Genomic DNA, 16189 nt, shown 5'->3' on the forward strand with positions numbered 1-16189 from the left:
ATCCAGCACCAGTTAACTAAGTCACGCTGAACCAGATTTCCTTCTTGCCTCACACAGATTGTTACTCTGCCAGTCCTGGTATTTGCAGAGATCCAAACAAAACAGCATCTCACAGAGCCTATTTTCATATGTAGCCCAGGGAAATGTGGGCAGCAGGAACTCGGCAGCTGCTCACGTTACAACCACAGTCAAGAGCAGAGAGTGAACACATGCCAACTGCTCAGCTAGCTTTCCCTACTCTTACAGGATTCTGAGCCCAACCACAGGAATGGTGCCACCCACTTTTAGGCTAGGTTTTCCCATATCAATTAATGTAATTAAGACAACCCCCTACAGATAAGCTCCCAGGTTAATCTCATCTAGACAGTCCTTCCCTGAAACTTGTCTCACTCGATTCTACATTGTTTCAGGGTGACAATTAAAACTTATTTCCACACCATTTTATTACTGATTTTTTCTATCAACAAAGGAGTTCATAGACAATGTTAAATTATAGATGGCAGGAGATATGTAAATCATTGATACTAACAAAGAATACACAAGAATGTTCACAAAGCATCAAAAAAGAAACGAAAAGAAAAAAGAAAGAACGAAAATGAAGAATGGAGCTAAACAAGCAAGTCACTGGGAGAAAAGCTACCAAATATATAGCCTGATTCTCAAAATCACAAATACTCAGCTATTGTCTTCATGCACTTCACTAGTCAAGGCATCTTGCTCAAATGATATCAAGTTATCTCAACGTTCCTTCTTCCTCCTGCCCAATGTTTCTCTCCCCTCCCTTCCCTTCCCTCCTTTTCATCCTTGAGTTCAGCTCAAGTACAAAACTTTACCAGCCCACCTCTCCCTCCCTCAAATGCAAATTGTGGTGAAATCATTGATCATATGGCCTCATTCACATTGAGGCACAAGTTACTTGTGTCACATATGACATTCCGTTACCCCAACCCATCTAATGCATCAGTAGTGATGGCATTTCATGTATCAGCCCACAAGACAAGGAGGATGTTTTACTGTCAGATGGAAAAGGAGGGTAGGAGACATATCTTGATTTACAGAAATTAAATGACACACAGTCTTGCCTCCTTTGGCTCTTAGTGCTGAAAATTTTGCTTGCAAAAAATGAGCAGCAGCCTTTTTTGATAAGAGAGTGCTCTGGAAGTGGGTTTTGAAAGTTGGTGTTAAGCTGGATGGTGGTGGCGCACGCCTTTAATCCCAGCACTCAGGAAGCAGAGGCAGGCAGATCTCTGTGAGTTTGATGCCAGCCTGGTCTACAAAGCAAGTTCTTGGACAGAGGCCTGTTACAGAGAGAAACCCTACTTCAGGGGAAAAAAAAAACAAGTCAATGTTTGGGATTAAGCTTTTTTTTGTTTCCTTGAAGCAGCTATGAAATACTTATTAGGGAAGAGAAATTTAAACTAAGAACCTTTGTTTTTCTTTGCAGCAAAGTCCATAGGTAAAGACCATGCCTTCCAACATGAGCATTGCATGTGTGAAGGGACTTTTTTCCTGTTGTAACCTGGATGCCTGGGGCAGTCAAGATGAGTTGGAGCAGCTTGGTGCCTGCTCTGCAGCTCCTGCTCCTGTTCTTCGGGCTTTCTCTGCTGTCTTTGGTAGAGACATATGGGTTCAATAAGTGCACACAGTATGAATTTGATATTCACCATGTGTTCTGCATTCGGAAGAAGATCACCAACTTGACAGATGCCATTAGTGACATACCTAGATACACTACTCATCTCAACCTGACGGAGAACTACATTCAAATCCTTCCTGCCTGGAGCTTCACTAATGTGCCTGCTCTGCTGGACTTGAGACTAGAGTGGAATTTCATTTGGAAGATTGATGAAGGTGCCTTCAGGGGACTGGAAAACTTGACCCTTCTGAATTTAGTGGAAAATAAGATTCAAAGTGTGAATAACTCCTTTGAGGGCCTGTCCAACTTGGAGACTTTGCTCCTGAACCACAATCAGATTACCCATATTCACCAAAAAGCCTTTGCTCCTCTGGTCAAGTTGAAATATTTGAGCCTAGCTCGAAACAACATTAGCAATTTTTCTGTTATTCTTGAAGCAGTCCAGTATCTCCCATGCCTGGAGTACCTTGATCTTACTAACAACAGCATTATCTACTTGGACCACAGTCCTAAGTCATTGGTTTCTCTGCTCCACCTGAGTTTCCAGGGAAACGAACTAATGGAGTTAAACTTCTCTGCCTTGTCACTGCCTAACCTAATCACTCTAAGCGCTTCCCAGAATGGCCATGGCGTCATTCAGAATGTGTATCTGGAAACTCTGCCCCAACTCAGGAGCTTGAATCTGAGTGGAACATTGGTGAAACTGGAGATGCTTTCAGCCAAACACCTGCAGAATATAAGGGTTATAGACCTCAGTAACCGGGAGCTTAGACATGGTCACTTAAATGTGAAAACTGTTTGTCACCTCCTCAGAAACCTACCCATGTTAGAGGCACTGGTTTTTCAGAAAAATGCCACCAATGCAGAGGGCATTAAGCATCTAGCAAAGTGTACCAGGCTTTTGTTCCTTGACCTGGGCCAAAACAGTGACTTGGTTCATCTCAATGACAGTGAGTTTGATGCTCTACCCAGTCTCCAAAGACTGAATCTAAACAAGTGCCAGCTTTCCTTCATTAGCAACAGGACCTGGAGTTCCCTGCAGAACTTGACCATCCTAGATCTGAGCCACAACAAGTTTAAAAGCTTTCCAGATTTTGCGTTTTCACCCTTGAAGGGCCTGAAGTCTCTCTTCCTCTCAAGAAACCCCATCACAGAACTCAATAACCTGGCCTTCAGTGGGCTATTTTCACTGAAGGAGCTCAACTTAGCTGGGTGCTGGATAGTAACAATTGATAGGTATTCCTTTGCTCAGTTTCCAAATTTAGAGCTCTTAGATCTTGGAGCCAACAACATCCGGACTCTCAACCGAGGAACCTTCCGATGTCTGAAAAAACTCAGTGTTTTGATTCTCTCCCACAACCGCCTGGAAATCATAGAGCCGAGCGCCTTTTCCGGTCTCACTTGCCTACATCACCTTGACCTGGTGTACAATAGCTTGTCATATTTTCATGAACACGTTTTCTCGGGCCTGGAAAAGCTGCAGGTTTTGAAACTCGGCTTTAATAAGATTAAATATGAAACCACTAGGACCCTTCAACATCCTCCATTTATGAAGCTCAAGTCTTTGAAACAGCTCAGTCTAGAAGGACAACAAAATGGGATTCAGGTTGTTCCAAGCAACTTTTTCCAAGGGTTGAGTAGCTTGCAGGAGTTACTCCTGGGAAAAAATCCCTCCATATTCCTGGACCACCACCAATTTGACCCTCTGATTAATCTCACCAAGTTGGATATCTCAGGAACAAAAGGTGGAGATCGAAGTCTCTATTTAAATGCTTCCTTATTCAAAAAACTCAAAAGGCTAAAGATCCTGCGCCTTGAAAATAACAACTTGGATTCCTTGGTTCCTGGCATGTTCTCCAGCTTACAGAGCCTACAGGTCTTATCTTTAAGATTCAACAGCTTGAAGGTCATTAATCAAAGTCATCTGGAGAATCTGAAATCATTGATGTTTTTTGATGTCTATGGGAACAAACTTCAGTGCAACTGTGACAATATGTGGTTCAAGAACTGGTCAATGAACACAGGGGAGGTCCACATCCCCTTTCTCCGGAGCTACCCTTGTCAGCAGCCAGACAGCCAGAGTTTGCTTATAGATTTTGATGATGCCATGTGTAATTTTGACTTGGGAATGGTCTACTTCTTCTGTTCCTTCAGTATAGTTCTCACCACCATGGTCTTCTCTTGGTTCAGTGCCAAGATGATTTCCTCTCTGTGGTATGGTTTGTACATATGTAGGGCTTGGTACCTCACTAAATGGAACAAAACAGAGAAGAAGTTCTTGTATGATGCATTTGTCTCTTTCTCAGCCACCGATGAGGAGTGGGTATATAAAGAGCTTGTTCCAGCCCTAGAAGAAGGCAGCCAGACCACCTTTAAGCTCTGTCTTCACCATCGGGACTTTGAACCTGGCATTGACATCTTCGAGAACATCCAGAATGCAATCAACACAAGCCGGAAAACTTTGTGTGTGGTCAGTAACCAGTACCTGCACAGTGAATGGTGCCGGCTTGAAGTCCAGCTGGCCAGCATGAAGATGTTCTATGAGCACAAGGATGTCATTATCTTGATCTTCCTTGAAGAGATTCCTAACTATAGGCTGTCCAGCTACCACCGACTCAGGAAACTCATAAACAGACAGACATTTATCACCTGGCCAGACAGTGCTCACCAGCAGCCACTCTTCTGGGCTCGCATTAGAAATGCATTGGGCAATGAGACTGTGGAGAAAGAAAATACACATCTAATTGTTGTCGAGTGACTGAAAGTCTTATAACCCCAAATCCGGCTGCATAATGTTACCCAAAATACGTGTAAGCTGAGTTTGACTAAATGATCCCACTCTTTGGGGACAAAGGCAGGGGTTGCTTATAACTGTAAGACCTAGGACCATTTGGATAGTGTTCATCAGGCAGCCAGGAGAGGGCAGAGAACTGCTTGGAAAACTTTCAGGAGCGGGGTCCCCACTGCTATGGAATTGGATAGATGGAAGAAATTCCTATTTTATTAAGGAGAGGACTTGGGACACCAGTCATCTGTAATTCTGGGGAACAGAAAGGTCTTGTGTGTCTTTTGCTCTATCATTTTCTCCAAGTCAGTTCCTGTTGAGAGACACTGTACTTGTTGTGTATGGGTTTCCTCAAAAAATTAAAACCTTCCATCTTGGAGGGAAACTTCCTAAGACAGATGTTTACAGAGAGATAAACCAACAGGATATTCTAGGGGAGAATGAAATATTCCACCCCACAGGAAAGCTTGTTAAGACAGGAGGTAAACAACTCAAAATAGTTTCACCGAGTCCCTGATACTGACCAGTTCCTAGACCCCTCCCTCCCCAAGTGTGACTAAGCAGTAAAGCCTGCTGAGAGATAACCTCAGACAAGCCTAGCTGCCCGGAAGAAGCAGAGGGAAGAAGCAGAGAGCAGCCCGGCTGCCCGGAAGAGTCTCACACCAACTGAGCCACCAGGAAAGGACACTCTCCGTCCCGCTGAGCTGCCTGCAGGCTGTGCAGTGGGCTCCAGGTTTCCAGCTTTTGTCACTGTCATCCAAGCTTGGGTGGGCTTTGTTCTTTAGTCATTTCTGCCCCGATAAATAACCCCTCACTCATGTTCTTGTAAATAAACCCAATAAAACTCATTGGTTCACCAAGTTGGACTTTGGTGGTATCCATACTTTGGTCTGTGGTCAGTTCCCTATCTGGAGTCAGTAGACAGTTGTTCATTTCTCCCTAGAATAGAGTCACATAACAGCCCTGTACTGCTAAGAACCCCTAACAACAAAACAAAGACAACACAACAACAAAAACCACATAAAATCAAAAAGTAAAATAAGAAAAAAAAAAAAGGAATTGCCTCCTACACGACGCTAGTCTGTGACTGATGTCCCAGATACACCACCATTGGAGTTTTCAAATCTATCTTTTTGTAGCCCTGGCTGTCATGGAACTTGCTCTGTAGACTAGGCTGGCCTCGAACTCACGGAGATCAGAGATCTGCTTGTGTCTGCCTCCCAAGTATTAGGATTAAAGGCATGTGCCCCCAATGCCTGGCTCCTCAAATCTATCTTAAGATGTCTTAAAATGGCCTTTCTATGAAGTCTGTTTTGCCCAACAAGCCTAGGTGATACCTTTTGCCACTCGTACTGCACTGCTAACTCATCAAGCCCACTCCCCGCCCCGCCCCCCCCCCCCCCCCCCCCCCCCCCCGGAGCTGAGGACCAAACTCAGGGCCTTGCGTGCTTACTAGGCAAGCGCTCCACCACTGAGCTAAATCCCCAAACCCTAAATAACTCCTTTTTTTAAATTTTAGAGATAGGGTTTCTCTGTGTAGTTTTGGTGGCTGTCCTGGAACTCACTTTGTAGACCAGGCTGGCCTCGAACTCACAGAGATCCACCTGGCTCTGCCTCCTGAGTACTGGGATTAAAGGTGTGCGCGCCCAGCAAGTCCACTTCTTAAATCGATAGGTGTATACAAGTGTTCTCTTAAGTGCTTGTGCTCTGACTTATGGAGAAAAAGCTGACTTATGGAGTCTCGTGACAACAAAAACTGTAATGGTAACAACACGGATTCCAGTTAAAAAAATAAACAAACAAACAAACAAAAACCAGTTCATTGTTGTTTTCAGTACCAGTACTATGACTATGGACTGGTTTTCTGTTTTGAGGTTTCTGAACCCTTATCAATTGTATGTTTTTAAAGTTGAAGGGGAGCATGGCCCTGGCATTAGACAACGGGGCCACGAAGTCTTATTGGTAGGTATTTTGTACAAAGGTGCTAAAAATTCCCGTTGTACGTAGGGCTTTAGGAACCTAAGTCAGATCAGTTGACAGGGGGCCAGCACCCCCTGTTTCAGACTCTTTCCCCAGGAAAAGAAGCTTTCCCCTAAGTCACTGCCTTTCTTCTAGTTTCCTCCTTATCTACATGATTCTAAGAGGAACTTGTTAGGAAGAGACCTGATGGACAGAATTTCTTTTCAACTGGGGCAGCAGGTGTCTACTTCAATAGGCCCTCGTTCACTCCTCAACATAAATGGCATCCTAATCAAAGCCACTACTTTCTTCTACTTACTCAAACATTTTCGTCCTTCACCCCTTGTTTTGAACCAACTTCTTGTTATATAGTTCAGGCTGGCCTGGAACTCAAAATCTTGTTGTGGCCTCACAGTTTCTAGGATTACAGGCATGCACCACTACACTCACCTTATTCCCCAGTGTTTTATACATAAAGAGAAAATGGGGGACAGGGACAGGGTCCCAGTTTTGAACCATATTGATCACCAATAGTATTTCCACTGTCCAAATTGGACCCTGGAAGCCTGAGACTCTGTTGCTTCTGGGCAATGCTAGGCAGTGTAATTTTGCTGAAGCAGGCCACACCCACTCCTTCCTGAGGTTCTGTCACCTCCCTCTTGAGTAATGAAAGGGACGTGCGAACCTGTGTTCCTCTCCTGGTCTTGGGCAATCTTCACCTGTCTGGTTGATCTGGCACACTTGCCCCCTCCACCCCGTGGTTGCTCTCCTCTCTGCCTGCCCTGCATGCTGGGCAGAAAAGAGATGGTATTCAAACACTCCCAGCAGGCATAAGCAGAGATTCCTTTGGATGGGGAGCGCACTGTCGTGTTCTTCTTACTGATTCTGTCACAGCAGGGAAAACAAAGCACAGACCAAGATTTACTGACATAACTAACATGCCACATTTATCTTAATGAAACTAGCTTATCTCACACATCATAAAAAAAGACTCAGATCACTGGGTAGCATTGCTGGTCAATGACCTAAGAGTCCTTGAAACTATGTGACACGAGGGTTCCAGTACTGTGAAGACAATGTTGGCTGAGGGCTAACAGGAAAGTGTACTTAGGTGCATAGAGGTCGAGTCTTTCTTGACAGAAAAGGTAAATAATTAACTACTCAGACGGACATAGTTTTGGAGAGGATGAGATAAGCATTTTCTAGGAAACCAAATGAACAGCATGTTTGCCCTTGTATTGCAGAGATTAGGGGACCCTGTGTAAACTGGAAATGCACTGTGGTGCATGCCTTAAATCTCAGCATTCGGGAAGCAGAGGCTGGCATGTCTCTGTGAGTTCAAGGCCAGGCTGGTCTACATAGTGAGTCCAAGGTTGTTCAGGATTTCAAGATAGAGATTATAAAGCATTCAACCAAGCACAAGAAACTTCGGGGTTTGGGGTCTCATGTGAGGGCATCAGTCATGTGTTCATGAAAGTGGTCTTGCTTGTTGCTATCAGCCAGAAGAATATCAGATTTGTCCCCACAAGATCAGTCTCCAGAGAGGAAATCAGTGGGGGTTTGCCCAAAGCATCTAAGAACCACTTCAGTGAAGGGGTGACCCTGTGTCTCTGAAGCAATCTGAGAAGTGGACTGCGGTTGGCGTTAAAAAAGAAGTAGGGATTGGAGAAATGAATGGGTAGTTCAGATCACTTCTCTTTCAGAGGACAGGGGTTTGGTTTCCGGCACCCACATGGTGGCTCACAGCCATCTATAACTCTATTTTCAGGGAATATGACCTCTTCTTCTGGCCTCTGAAGGCACTGCACTCACATGGTATATAGACATACATTCAGATAAAACCCATACATATAAAATAAAAATAAGTAAGTCTTAAATATAAGGAAAATATAAGGACAATAAAGATGGATCAGCAGGCAAGAACACTTCCTCAAAAAAATGGTGACCTGTGTTTGATCCTTGGAGCCCTCATGGAGACAGAAGGAGAGAACTGACTCTACAGCGTCTCACTCTGTGTCTCTGTCTCTCTCTCCCACCCACATACGATGATGATGATGATGATGATAATGATGATGATGCCATCACTGATGAAACAGTGCTGTTGTCATTTTTGTGGGTGGCTTAGAAGGGATGGTGCTGTAGCTCAAGGCATACTTATTAATTTCACAGGGACTTGCATTATGTGTTCTTATGTGTTAAATATTAACTAGCTAGTCAAGACACAAGAAAATTCATTTCCTAGACTAAATTACTAGAGCTCCAACAACTTTTTAATTTTTACACTTGATCTTAGCCAAAAGGCCGAGAAGCGATAACTTTTTAATTTTTAATGAAAGCATTGGGCTCTATTTTTGAAAAGAGATTTGAAAATCTTTGTATAATTTCTCTTTTAACAAGTCTGAAGTAGAAAGGGTTATATCACAGAAGAAAAAAACCAAACTATAAAAACAAACACCCCTGCTACTAAAGACAGAATATATTAAGCTTTAATTAAATTTGAAGAACTGAAATGTTCTTCCCTATGAATACAGAAAGAGGGTTAGAGACTTCTCCATTGGGAAATGAATCCGAGGCCTACCCATGTGGCTCTCAAGCTTTTCCAAACCACAATTTCAGTGCCAGTTTTGTATTTGTGAAAAGGGGGTGGCGTCTCCACTTCATCATTGGTTATATATTGTTGTGGGGTATCACCAGAGAAGACTGCTCAGGCATGGGTTTAAGCCAAAAGAAAATCTTTATTAGCCGGCCAATGCCTACACTTGGTATTTGGGATCCCAGCACAGCCCCAAGCCTTTCTCTGGGTGAGTTTTTAAGCACAAAAACCATGTTCTAGGTTGACATACTTTGGTTAACAAGAACAGTTAGCCAAAAGTGGAACTACAGAAGCCAAAAAAGCAAGGTTAGTACATTCAGAGACTTTTCAGAACTATAGACTGATGGATTAGGTCTTTATTTTCATTTTGGCAGGTGGTGCTGTCTACATGCTGAGTTTTATGGCCTGAATAGTACTTCTGTCATGGAGTCAGTTGTGTTAAAGTCTCAGGGTCTACTAAGGTCTGGGGCCCTGTTACATAGTATTTTCTTGTGACCACACATATTCTATTAATAATAAGATTGGGAGTGGTTTAAAAGGCAGGGCCAGGCCTGATCAGGAGGATCATGAATTTGAAGCAAACATATGCTCTATAGGGAAACCCTGTTTCAACCACACCAAACCAAACCAAACCAAAGACAGAGTCAACATGATTGCTTTCTACTCACACTGTTACACTAACCCAAAGCATGAATATACGCCCTGAAAGCTTTCTAGAAATACAAAGTCTCAGGCCTACTGAGCTGGAATCTGCCTGTCAGCAAAATTCCCTGGTGAATCTTAGGCACAGCCAAGTTTGAGATGCTCTGGGTTAAACAGTTACTCTGGCAGTGTTCTCCTATCTTCAAAAATTAACTTCCCTTAGGTGACATGGTGATTAACACTTATCATTACATATTCTTTGGATTTCTTCGTGTAATCTCTCTTAAAAAACAATAGTAACAGGCCTGGTGCCATGGCTTAGTAGATAAAGGCACTGGCCAAACAAGCTTGACAACGTGAGTCTGATCTCAGGAATCCATGTCAAGATGGAAAGAGAGAATCGACTCCATGAACTGGTCCTCCAGTCACAGCATTCATACACTTTCATACCTATGATCATCCTCGGTTCCTTGCATTTTAATCAATCTACCAATAAATATGAAGTTAGGTCAACAGTGGTATATATATATATATATATATATATATATATATATATATATATATATGCATAGTATGGCTCATAAGTGTGTGGCAGTCAAAAGACCGGTTCTCGCCTTCTACTGTGTGGGTCCCAGGGATCAACCTCAGATTGTCAGGCTTGGAAGTGAGCACCTTTAGTGCTTCAGAAATTAGTACTTTAGTGCTTTAGAAATTTAGTGAGGATGCCTGTCTGTGTATGAAAATACATAATGGCTCATCAAATCCCAGAAGGGCTCCTTGGGCAAATTTAATTATTTGTCCAAAATAATGTTCATTCTAATTGTCAAAATAGTAAAATAGAGGAGCTGCAAGCTACATTATGAAGATTTTTGTTTGTGTATGTGCTTAATTTTTGAGACAGGGTCTCATGTGTTCAAGGCTGACCTTGAACTTATTATGTAGCTGAACTCCTTGAGGTATTGATCCTCCAGCTTCCAGCTCCCCAGTGCTGGGATTAAACTGCCTTATGGAGTGTGAGAGATCAAAGCGAGGACTTTGCCCTATCACTACACGTCCAGTCATATGGTATGTATTTATACCCAACTGAGCAATTTAACTTGACTGTCCTCCAATTAGTTCAAGAAAAATGGGCCATTAGCTGAGGAACTATGCAAGCAGGTTTATAGATGTGTCTGGACACTGGCTGTTGTGCAGATCTGTCTGTAAATTGACTCAAGAATGGTTCAACACAATCATCTTACTTCAGGACGCACCGCACCTTCAGGGTGCATTTAAGCCTATTATTGGTGGTCAATGGTAAGTAGATCAGAGGTGAAGTTTGCCAGAGGCTCTTTCCATATTAAATCATTAAATACAGTGACGTGGATAAGAGCCTGTTATGGTTTGGATTTTAAGTCCCCCCACCCCCCCCAACTCCCATATCTTAAATAAAGACCTGTTTGCCAGATTGGCGCACTTACTGGGTGGTGGTAGAAGTTGTAGGACTCAGGGCCCAGTGGGAGGTTACATCAGTGGGGGCAAACCTGGGAGGTATATTGCAACCTTGACCCCTTCGCCTCTGTCTTTGAGGTTTGAGACTTTGCTTCATGGTGCTCCCCACCAGGCTACTCTGCCTCTTCACAGGCCCAAAGCCAGTGGAGTCAGGCGAATAGGGACTGAAGCCTCTGAGACCGTAGGCCAATGTTACTCTTTCCTTCTTTTTTTTTTTTTTTTGGTTTTTCGAGACAGGGTTTCTCTGTGTAGCTTTGCGCCTTTCCTGGAACTCACTTGGTAGCCCAGGCTGGCCTCGAACTCACAGAGATCCGCCTGGCTCTGCCTCCCGAGTGCTGGGATTAAAGGCGTGCGCCACCACCGCCCGGCTCTCTTTCCTTCTTTAAGATGCTTTTCCTCAGGGACTTTGTCACAGCAACAAGAAGTTCATTATCTCAAGGTCTAACTGGGGAACTTCCCCAAATCACATGTTAACAAGCATTTAGTGGAAAGCAATGGCTTTAAGCGTAGCGCCAGATTCCGGTTAGATGTCAAAGGTCGGCTAACCTCGCTTTGATGAAATTGGTTATCTAATTAGGAAAATATAACACATAGGTGATGGTTAGTATTGGCTGTCAACTTGATAGCTCTAGAATCACCTAGGAGACAGACTTCTGGGCATGTCTATGAGGGCCTTTGTAGGTGGGTTGAGTGTGGTGGGAAAGGGAAATGGTAGGTAGACTGCATAAAAAAGGGAAAGCGAGCTGAGCAGAAGCATTCATCTCCTTCTGCTCCCTGGCTGCTGATGCAGCCTCACGCTCTAGCTGCCATGCCTTTCCCATCATAGTGGACTCTACTTGAACTGTGAGCCAAGATAAACTGCCTTTTCCAGGTATTATCATGGCAACTAGAGCAGTAATTAATACAGCATCTCTACATAAAATGATAATTATAATGTGCAACGTATGGTTCAAGGATCAAATTAATGATGCAGTATATGATTAAATCAAAGAAAGGAAAGATGGCCAGAAGCCAAATCCCTAACATTAGCTCAGAAATTGATACCCAGATGACCAGGACTCGGGGCTTAGATTCCACCTTAGTAACTAACTCTGATGCTCAACTTCCCTAAACTTTATGTGTCCCATCTATGAAATGGACACCATCGAGACAGCATCTTCCAAAACGTTGTAAGGATTAAGTGAAATAATGCATACAAGGGCTCAGCAGCACTCCTGACGCACAAACGTTAACTAAGAAACCCATCTTCCTCCTGACAAAAGGAGCTGGAGCAGAAAAAGCATTGTGTCTGATCTTACTAAAGAGAAGCCACTATAAACACAGTGGCCACCAGCTTTGTCCATCTCAACTTTTTCTAAGACCACCCCTAAAGGCAAACCTGGAACATTTTCTCCGAAGTTCACAGCATTTGTTTGTTTATTTATTTATTACTATACTGGGAATTAAGCCTAGAGCCTCAATCTGCCACTGAGTTATAGCCACAGCTCCCTTTGACTTTTTATTTTGAGACAGGAGCTCACTAAGTTACCCGTGCTGACCTTGAACTCCTTCTACATCCCACACAGGCTTTAAACTCAACGGAGTCCCCCAGTCTTACGCCTCCCAAGTAGCTGGGATTATAGGCATGTACCAACAGATCCAGATCAAAGGTTGCAATTTTCCAGCATCGAAAGCTTTGTAAATACTAATAGATCTTCAGCAGGGCACCGTGGCTTGTACCCAAAGTCCTAGATACTTGAGAGGCTAAGGCACGAAGACTGAGTTGTCAGCAAGCCTGGGGAATACAGCATGACCTTGTCTAAAAAAAAAAAATTCCTTTTCAGTCCTTAAGATACCAAATCTGGGGATTGGGAATGTAGCTCAATTAGAAGAGTTCTGTCTTAACAGGGATGCAATCCCAGGTTTGAACCTCAGCACCACATAAACTGGGTGTGGTCGTGTACCTGTCTTCAATCTCAGCACTCAGGAGGTGGAGTCCGGAGGATTAGGAGTTGAATACTTACCGTACTACACACTGAGTTCTAGACTAGCCTGAGACACGTGAGATGTTATAATAAAAAGAGAAAGGGAGAATACGGAGGGAAGGGAGGGAGGGAGAAAGAAATGCCCAATCTAATTTCCATAATCTAAATTATCTGCAGCCTGAAGACGTACAAGGGCCAAACACGCTGCTTTGGGGAAGAAGACTCTGGTTTTATGAGTAGGAAGGATGAAAGCAAATAAGCTATTTAAAGGGAGAAAGGGATCCGGGTGTGGTAATGCACACCTGTAATCCCGGCACTGGAAGTGGAGGCAAGAGTATCAGTTCAAGGTTATTCTCAGCTGCATAGTGAATTAGAGGGCAGCCTGGTAAACGTAAGATTTTTCCTCAAGAAAAGAAAATAGAGGGAAAACATGAATTACAAGTGGGTTCCTCTCCATTGCCTGTGCAGCACCTCCACCTGGTGGTCATCTGAGGAATAACCGATCAGCCAAAGCTAGAGCAAGTCCTGCTGGCCCCATTGTTCTTTGCTAATGAGCAGCCTAAGTACTCCACTGCTAACAGAGCAAATAACACACTGTGTGTCAATTTATTGTAACCACTATAACGAATTACTAAAAATGTGGTGACTTAAAGCAACCAAAAACTATTCTTCACAGTTTTAGAGGCCGGACATTCCAAAGCAAGTGTGTGTGTGTGTGTGTGTGTGTGTGTGTGTGTGTGTGTGTGTGTGTGTGTGTGTATGTGTGTGTGTGTGCCAGAGGCCTGTGTTAATGCTTCCCTTGATCACTCTCTCCCTCATGTTTTGAGACAGGGTCTCTCACTGACTCTGGAGCTCATTGATTGACTGGCTAGGAAGCCCCAGGGGTCATCTGTTTCTGCCTCCCCATTGCTGAGGTTATAAGTACTTTTCACGTGGGTGCTGGAGATTAAACTCAGGTCCTCAAGTTGCAGAACAAGCGTTTTACACACTGAGTCATCTCCCCAGCTTCATTCACTCTATTGTTAATAATTAATATATAGGACTGACCTGTTGGAGAGTGTCTGCGGAGTGGATGGCACACAGAGTGCTGAGTTTTGAGTTTGGATTTGAGGGTAGGACAGGGAGGGTGGCTAGCAATGGGGGAGGTGGGAGTGGAGCTGCACCATGAGAACCCCTCAGAATGTGTGTGTCTGCGGGGGTGTATGTGCTTGTGCTTAATGAGGCCAGAAAAGGGCGGCAGAACCTTTGGAGCTGGAGTTGAAAACACTTGTAAACCACCCAGTGAGTGTGCTGGGATCTTAACTTTGGAGCCACCACTTCAACCCTAAAGCTATTGCTTGAAGTATTTTTGGTAATGGTGAAAACCTGGAGATCATAATAAAGGTGTGGGAATACACTGATAAAATAATTTATAATATATCCACAGAGTGGGGTGCTATATAGGCCTCATCAATGAAAATATAAATGTATATATTTATCAAAGTGGAAAGAAGCACATTGTAAGTTGTATTGTAAGTTGAAAAAAGATCAACTTACAAAACGATGTCAAGGAAACTCCATGTTCATATATGTACATTTATGTGTCTAGACATGAGATCACAGTTTTATAAAGGCACACTCCAGAATATTAACAGTGATGATCATTGAGTGGTAAAGCCTTGGATGGTTTAATCTTTTTATATCTATATTTTAAAATTTTTCCTCTAATGATGTGTGTAATTTGTGTGTGTGAGTGTGTGTGTGAGTGTGTGTGAGAGAGAGACAGAGAGAGACAGAGAGAGACAGAGAGAGACAGAGAGAGACAGAGAGAGAGAGAGAATAATTAATTTGGGGGAAATCCTAAAGGAGGGAGCTGGGAAGACAGCTTGTGGATCTGCAAACAGAGGACTAGAGTTCAAATCCCAACAGCCCTGGGAAAAGCTGGCCTATAATCCCAGCCCTGGGCCCTACACAGGTGCATTCCAAGAGCTTGCTAATCTGCCAGTCTAGGCCAAGAGCTGAACTTCCTGTTCAATAAGAGACCATATCTAAAGGCAGTGAGGCAGACAGAAATAGGGGAAGACACACAAACTCTTGCTGTGGCCTCTGCATGTACCTGCACACTCACATGCATGCACTACATGAACATACACCACACACACAACACAAAAGAAAAAAAGAAAAGCCTTAAAGAGCTGGGTGTTGTGGTACCTGTAATTGGGAGGTGGAGATGGGAAGAGCAAGAATTCAAGTTCGAGGCCAGCCTAGGCTACACATGAACAAACAGCCATCCCTAAGGACAGAACATACACCCAAAATGTTAATGATGATGGCTGTCTTTGCAGGTTGAAACAGGAAGTCATTCTTTGTTTACATTTTACTCATTGTGTTTCTCAATTTCGGTACAATGAATATGTATTATTTTATAATTCTTTTCTGAGACAGTGTTTCTCTGTGTAGTCCTGGATGTCCTGGAACTCACTCTGTAGACCAGGCTGACCTTGAACTCAGGGATACGCCTGCCTCTGCTTCCTGAGTGCTGGGATCAAAGGTGTGCCACTATGACTGATTTTTATGATTATTTTTTAAAAGGTTGGGCAGTATATTAGGGATTAGTTTTCACATTTTATTTTATTTACTTCTGTGATATTTGAATGTGTGATAGAAATAATATATTATTTCACTATGAAAAATACTAAAAGGCAAAAGAATGGACCATCAACGTTCAGACAGGGATGCAGGAGGGGCTTAAATGTTTGCGGATAGACTCAGGGAGGAGGGGAGTCATTGTCTTCTGTTGTGACCCCACTAAGCCCCAATGCTCACAAAGATGGACAGCTAAACTAAAAGGGGTCACCAAACTAAACCAAAAGTAATAAATCTGGGAAAGGGACTGGTAGGTGTGTGTAGTTGTTGATAGGGTAGGAAGAAATTGGAGTGAGTGGGGGAGAGAATAATCAGGTTGCACTATGTACAAGTACGAAACTGTCAAGGAACAAAATTAATCAATAAAAACCAAAAATGTTATTGAGGCGGTGATGGTGCACACCTTTAATCCCAGCACTCAGGAGGCAGAGGCAGGTGGATCTCTGCGAGTTTGAGGGCAGTTTGGTCTGCAAAATGAGTTCCAGGACAGCCAG

At 43.4% G+C, this 16189-nt stretch overlaps 1 protein-coding gene and 1 pseudogene across 1 annotated transcript; one reads left to right on the forward strand and one right to left on the reverse strand.

Annotated features, from left to right (window-relative positions):
• The first annotated feature begins 1448 nt into the window (after positions 1-1448).
• LOC128115186 (toll-like receptor 13) lies at positions 1449-5267 on the forward strand. Its single transcript, XM_052745674.1, has one exon. It carries the CDS (start codon positions 1524-1526, stop codon positions 4392-4394), a length of 2871 nt encoding a protein of 956 aa, XP_052601634.1. The 5' UTR covers positions 1449-1523; the 3' UTR covers positions 4395-5267.
• A 3278-nt stretch (positions 5268-8545) lies between these two features.
• LOC128118379 (uncharacterized) lies at positions 8546-8693 on the reverse strand (annotated as a pseudogene).
• Positions 8694-16189: the final 7496 nt, after the last annotated feature.

Source organism: Peromyscus californicus, unplaced genomic scaffold (assembly GCF_007827085.1).
Source record: "Peromyscus californicus insignis strain IS unplaced genomic scaffold, ASM782708v3 Scaffold_10__1_contigs__length_136768540, whole genome shotgun sequence".
In the NCBI taxonomy this organism is placed as follows: Eukaryota; Metazoa; Chordata; class Mammalia; order Rodentia; family Cricetidae; genus Peromyscus; species Peromyscus californicus.

Coding starts and splice junctions, on each gene's coding strand:
- LOC128115186 (XM_052745674.1), top strand. CDS start 1,524: ATGCCTGGGGCAGTCAAGATGAGTTGGAGCAGCTTGGTGCCTGCTCTG.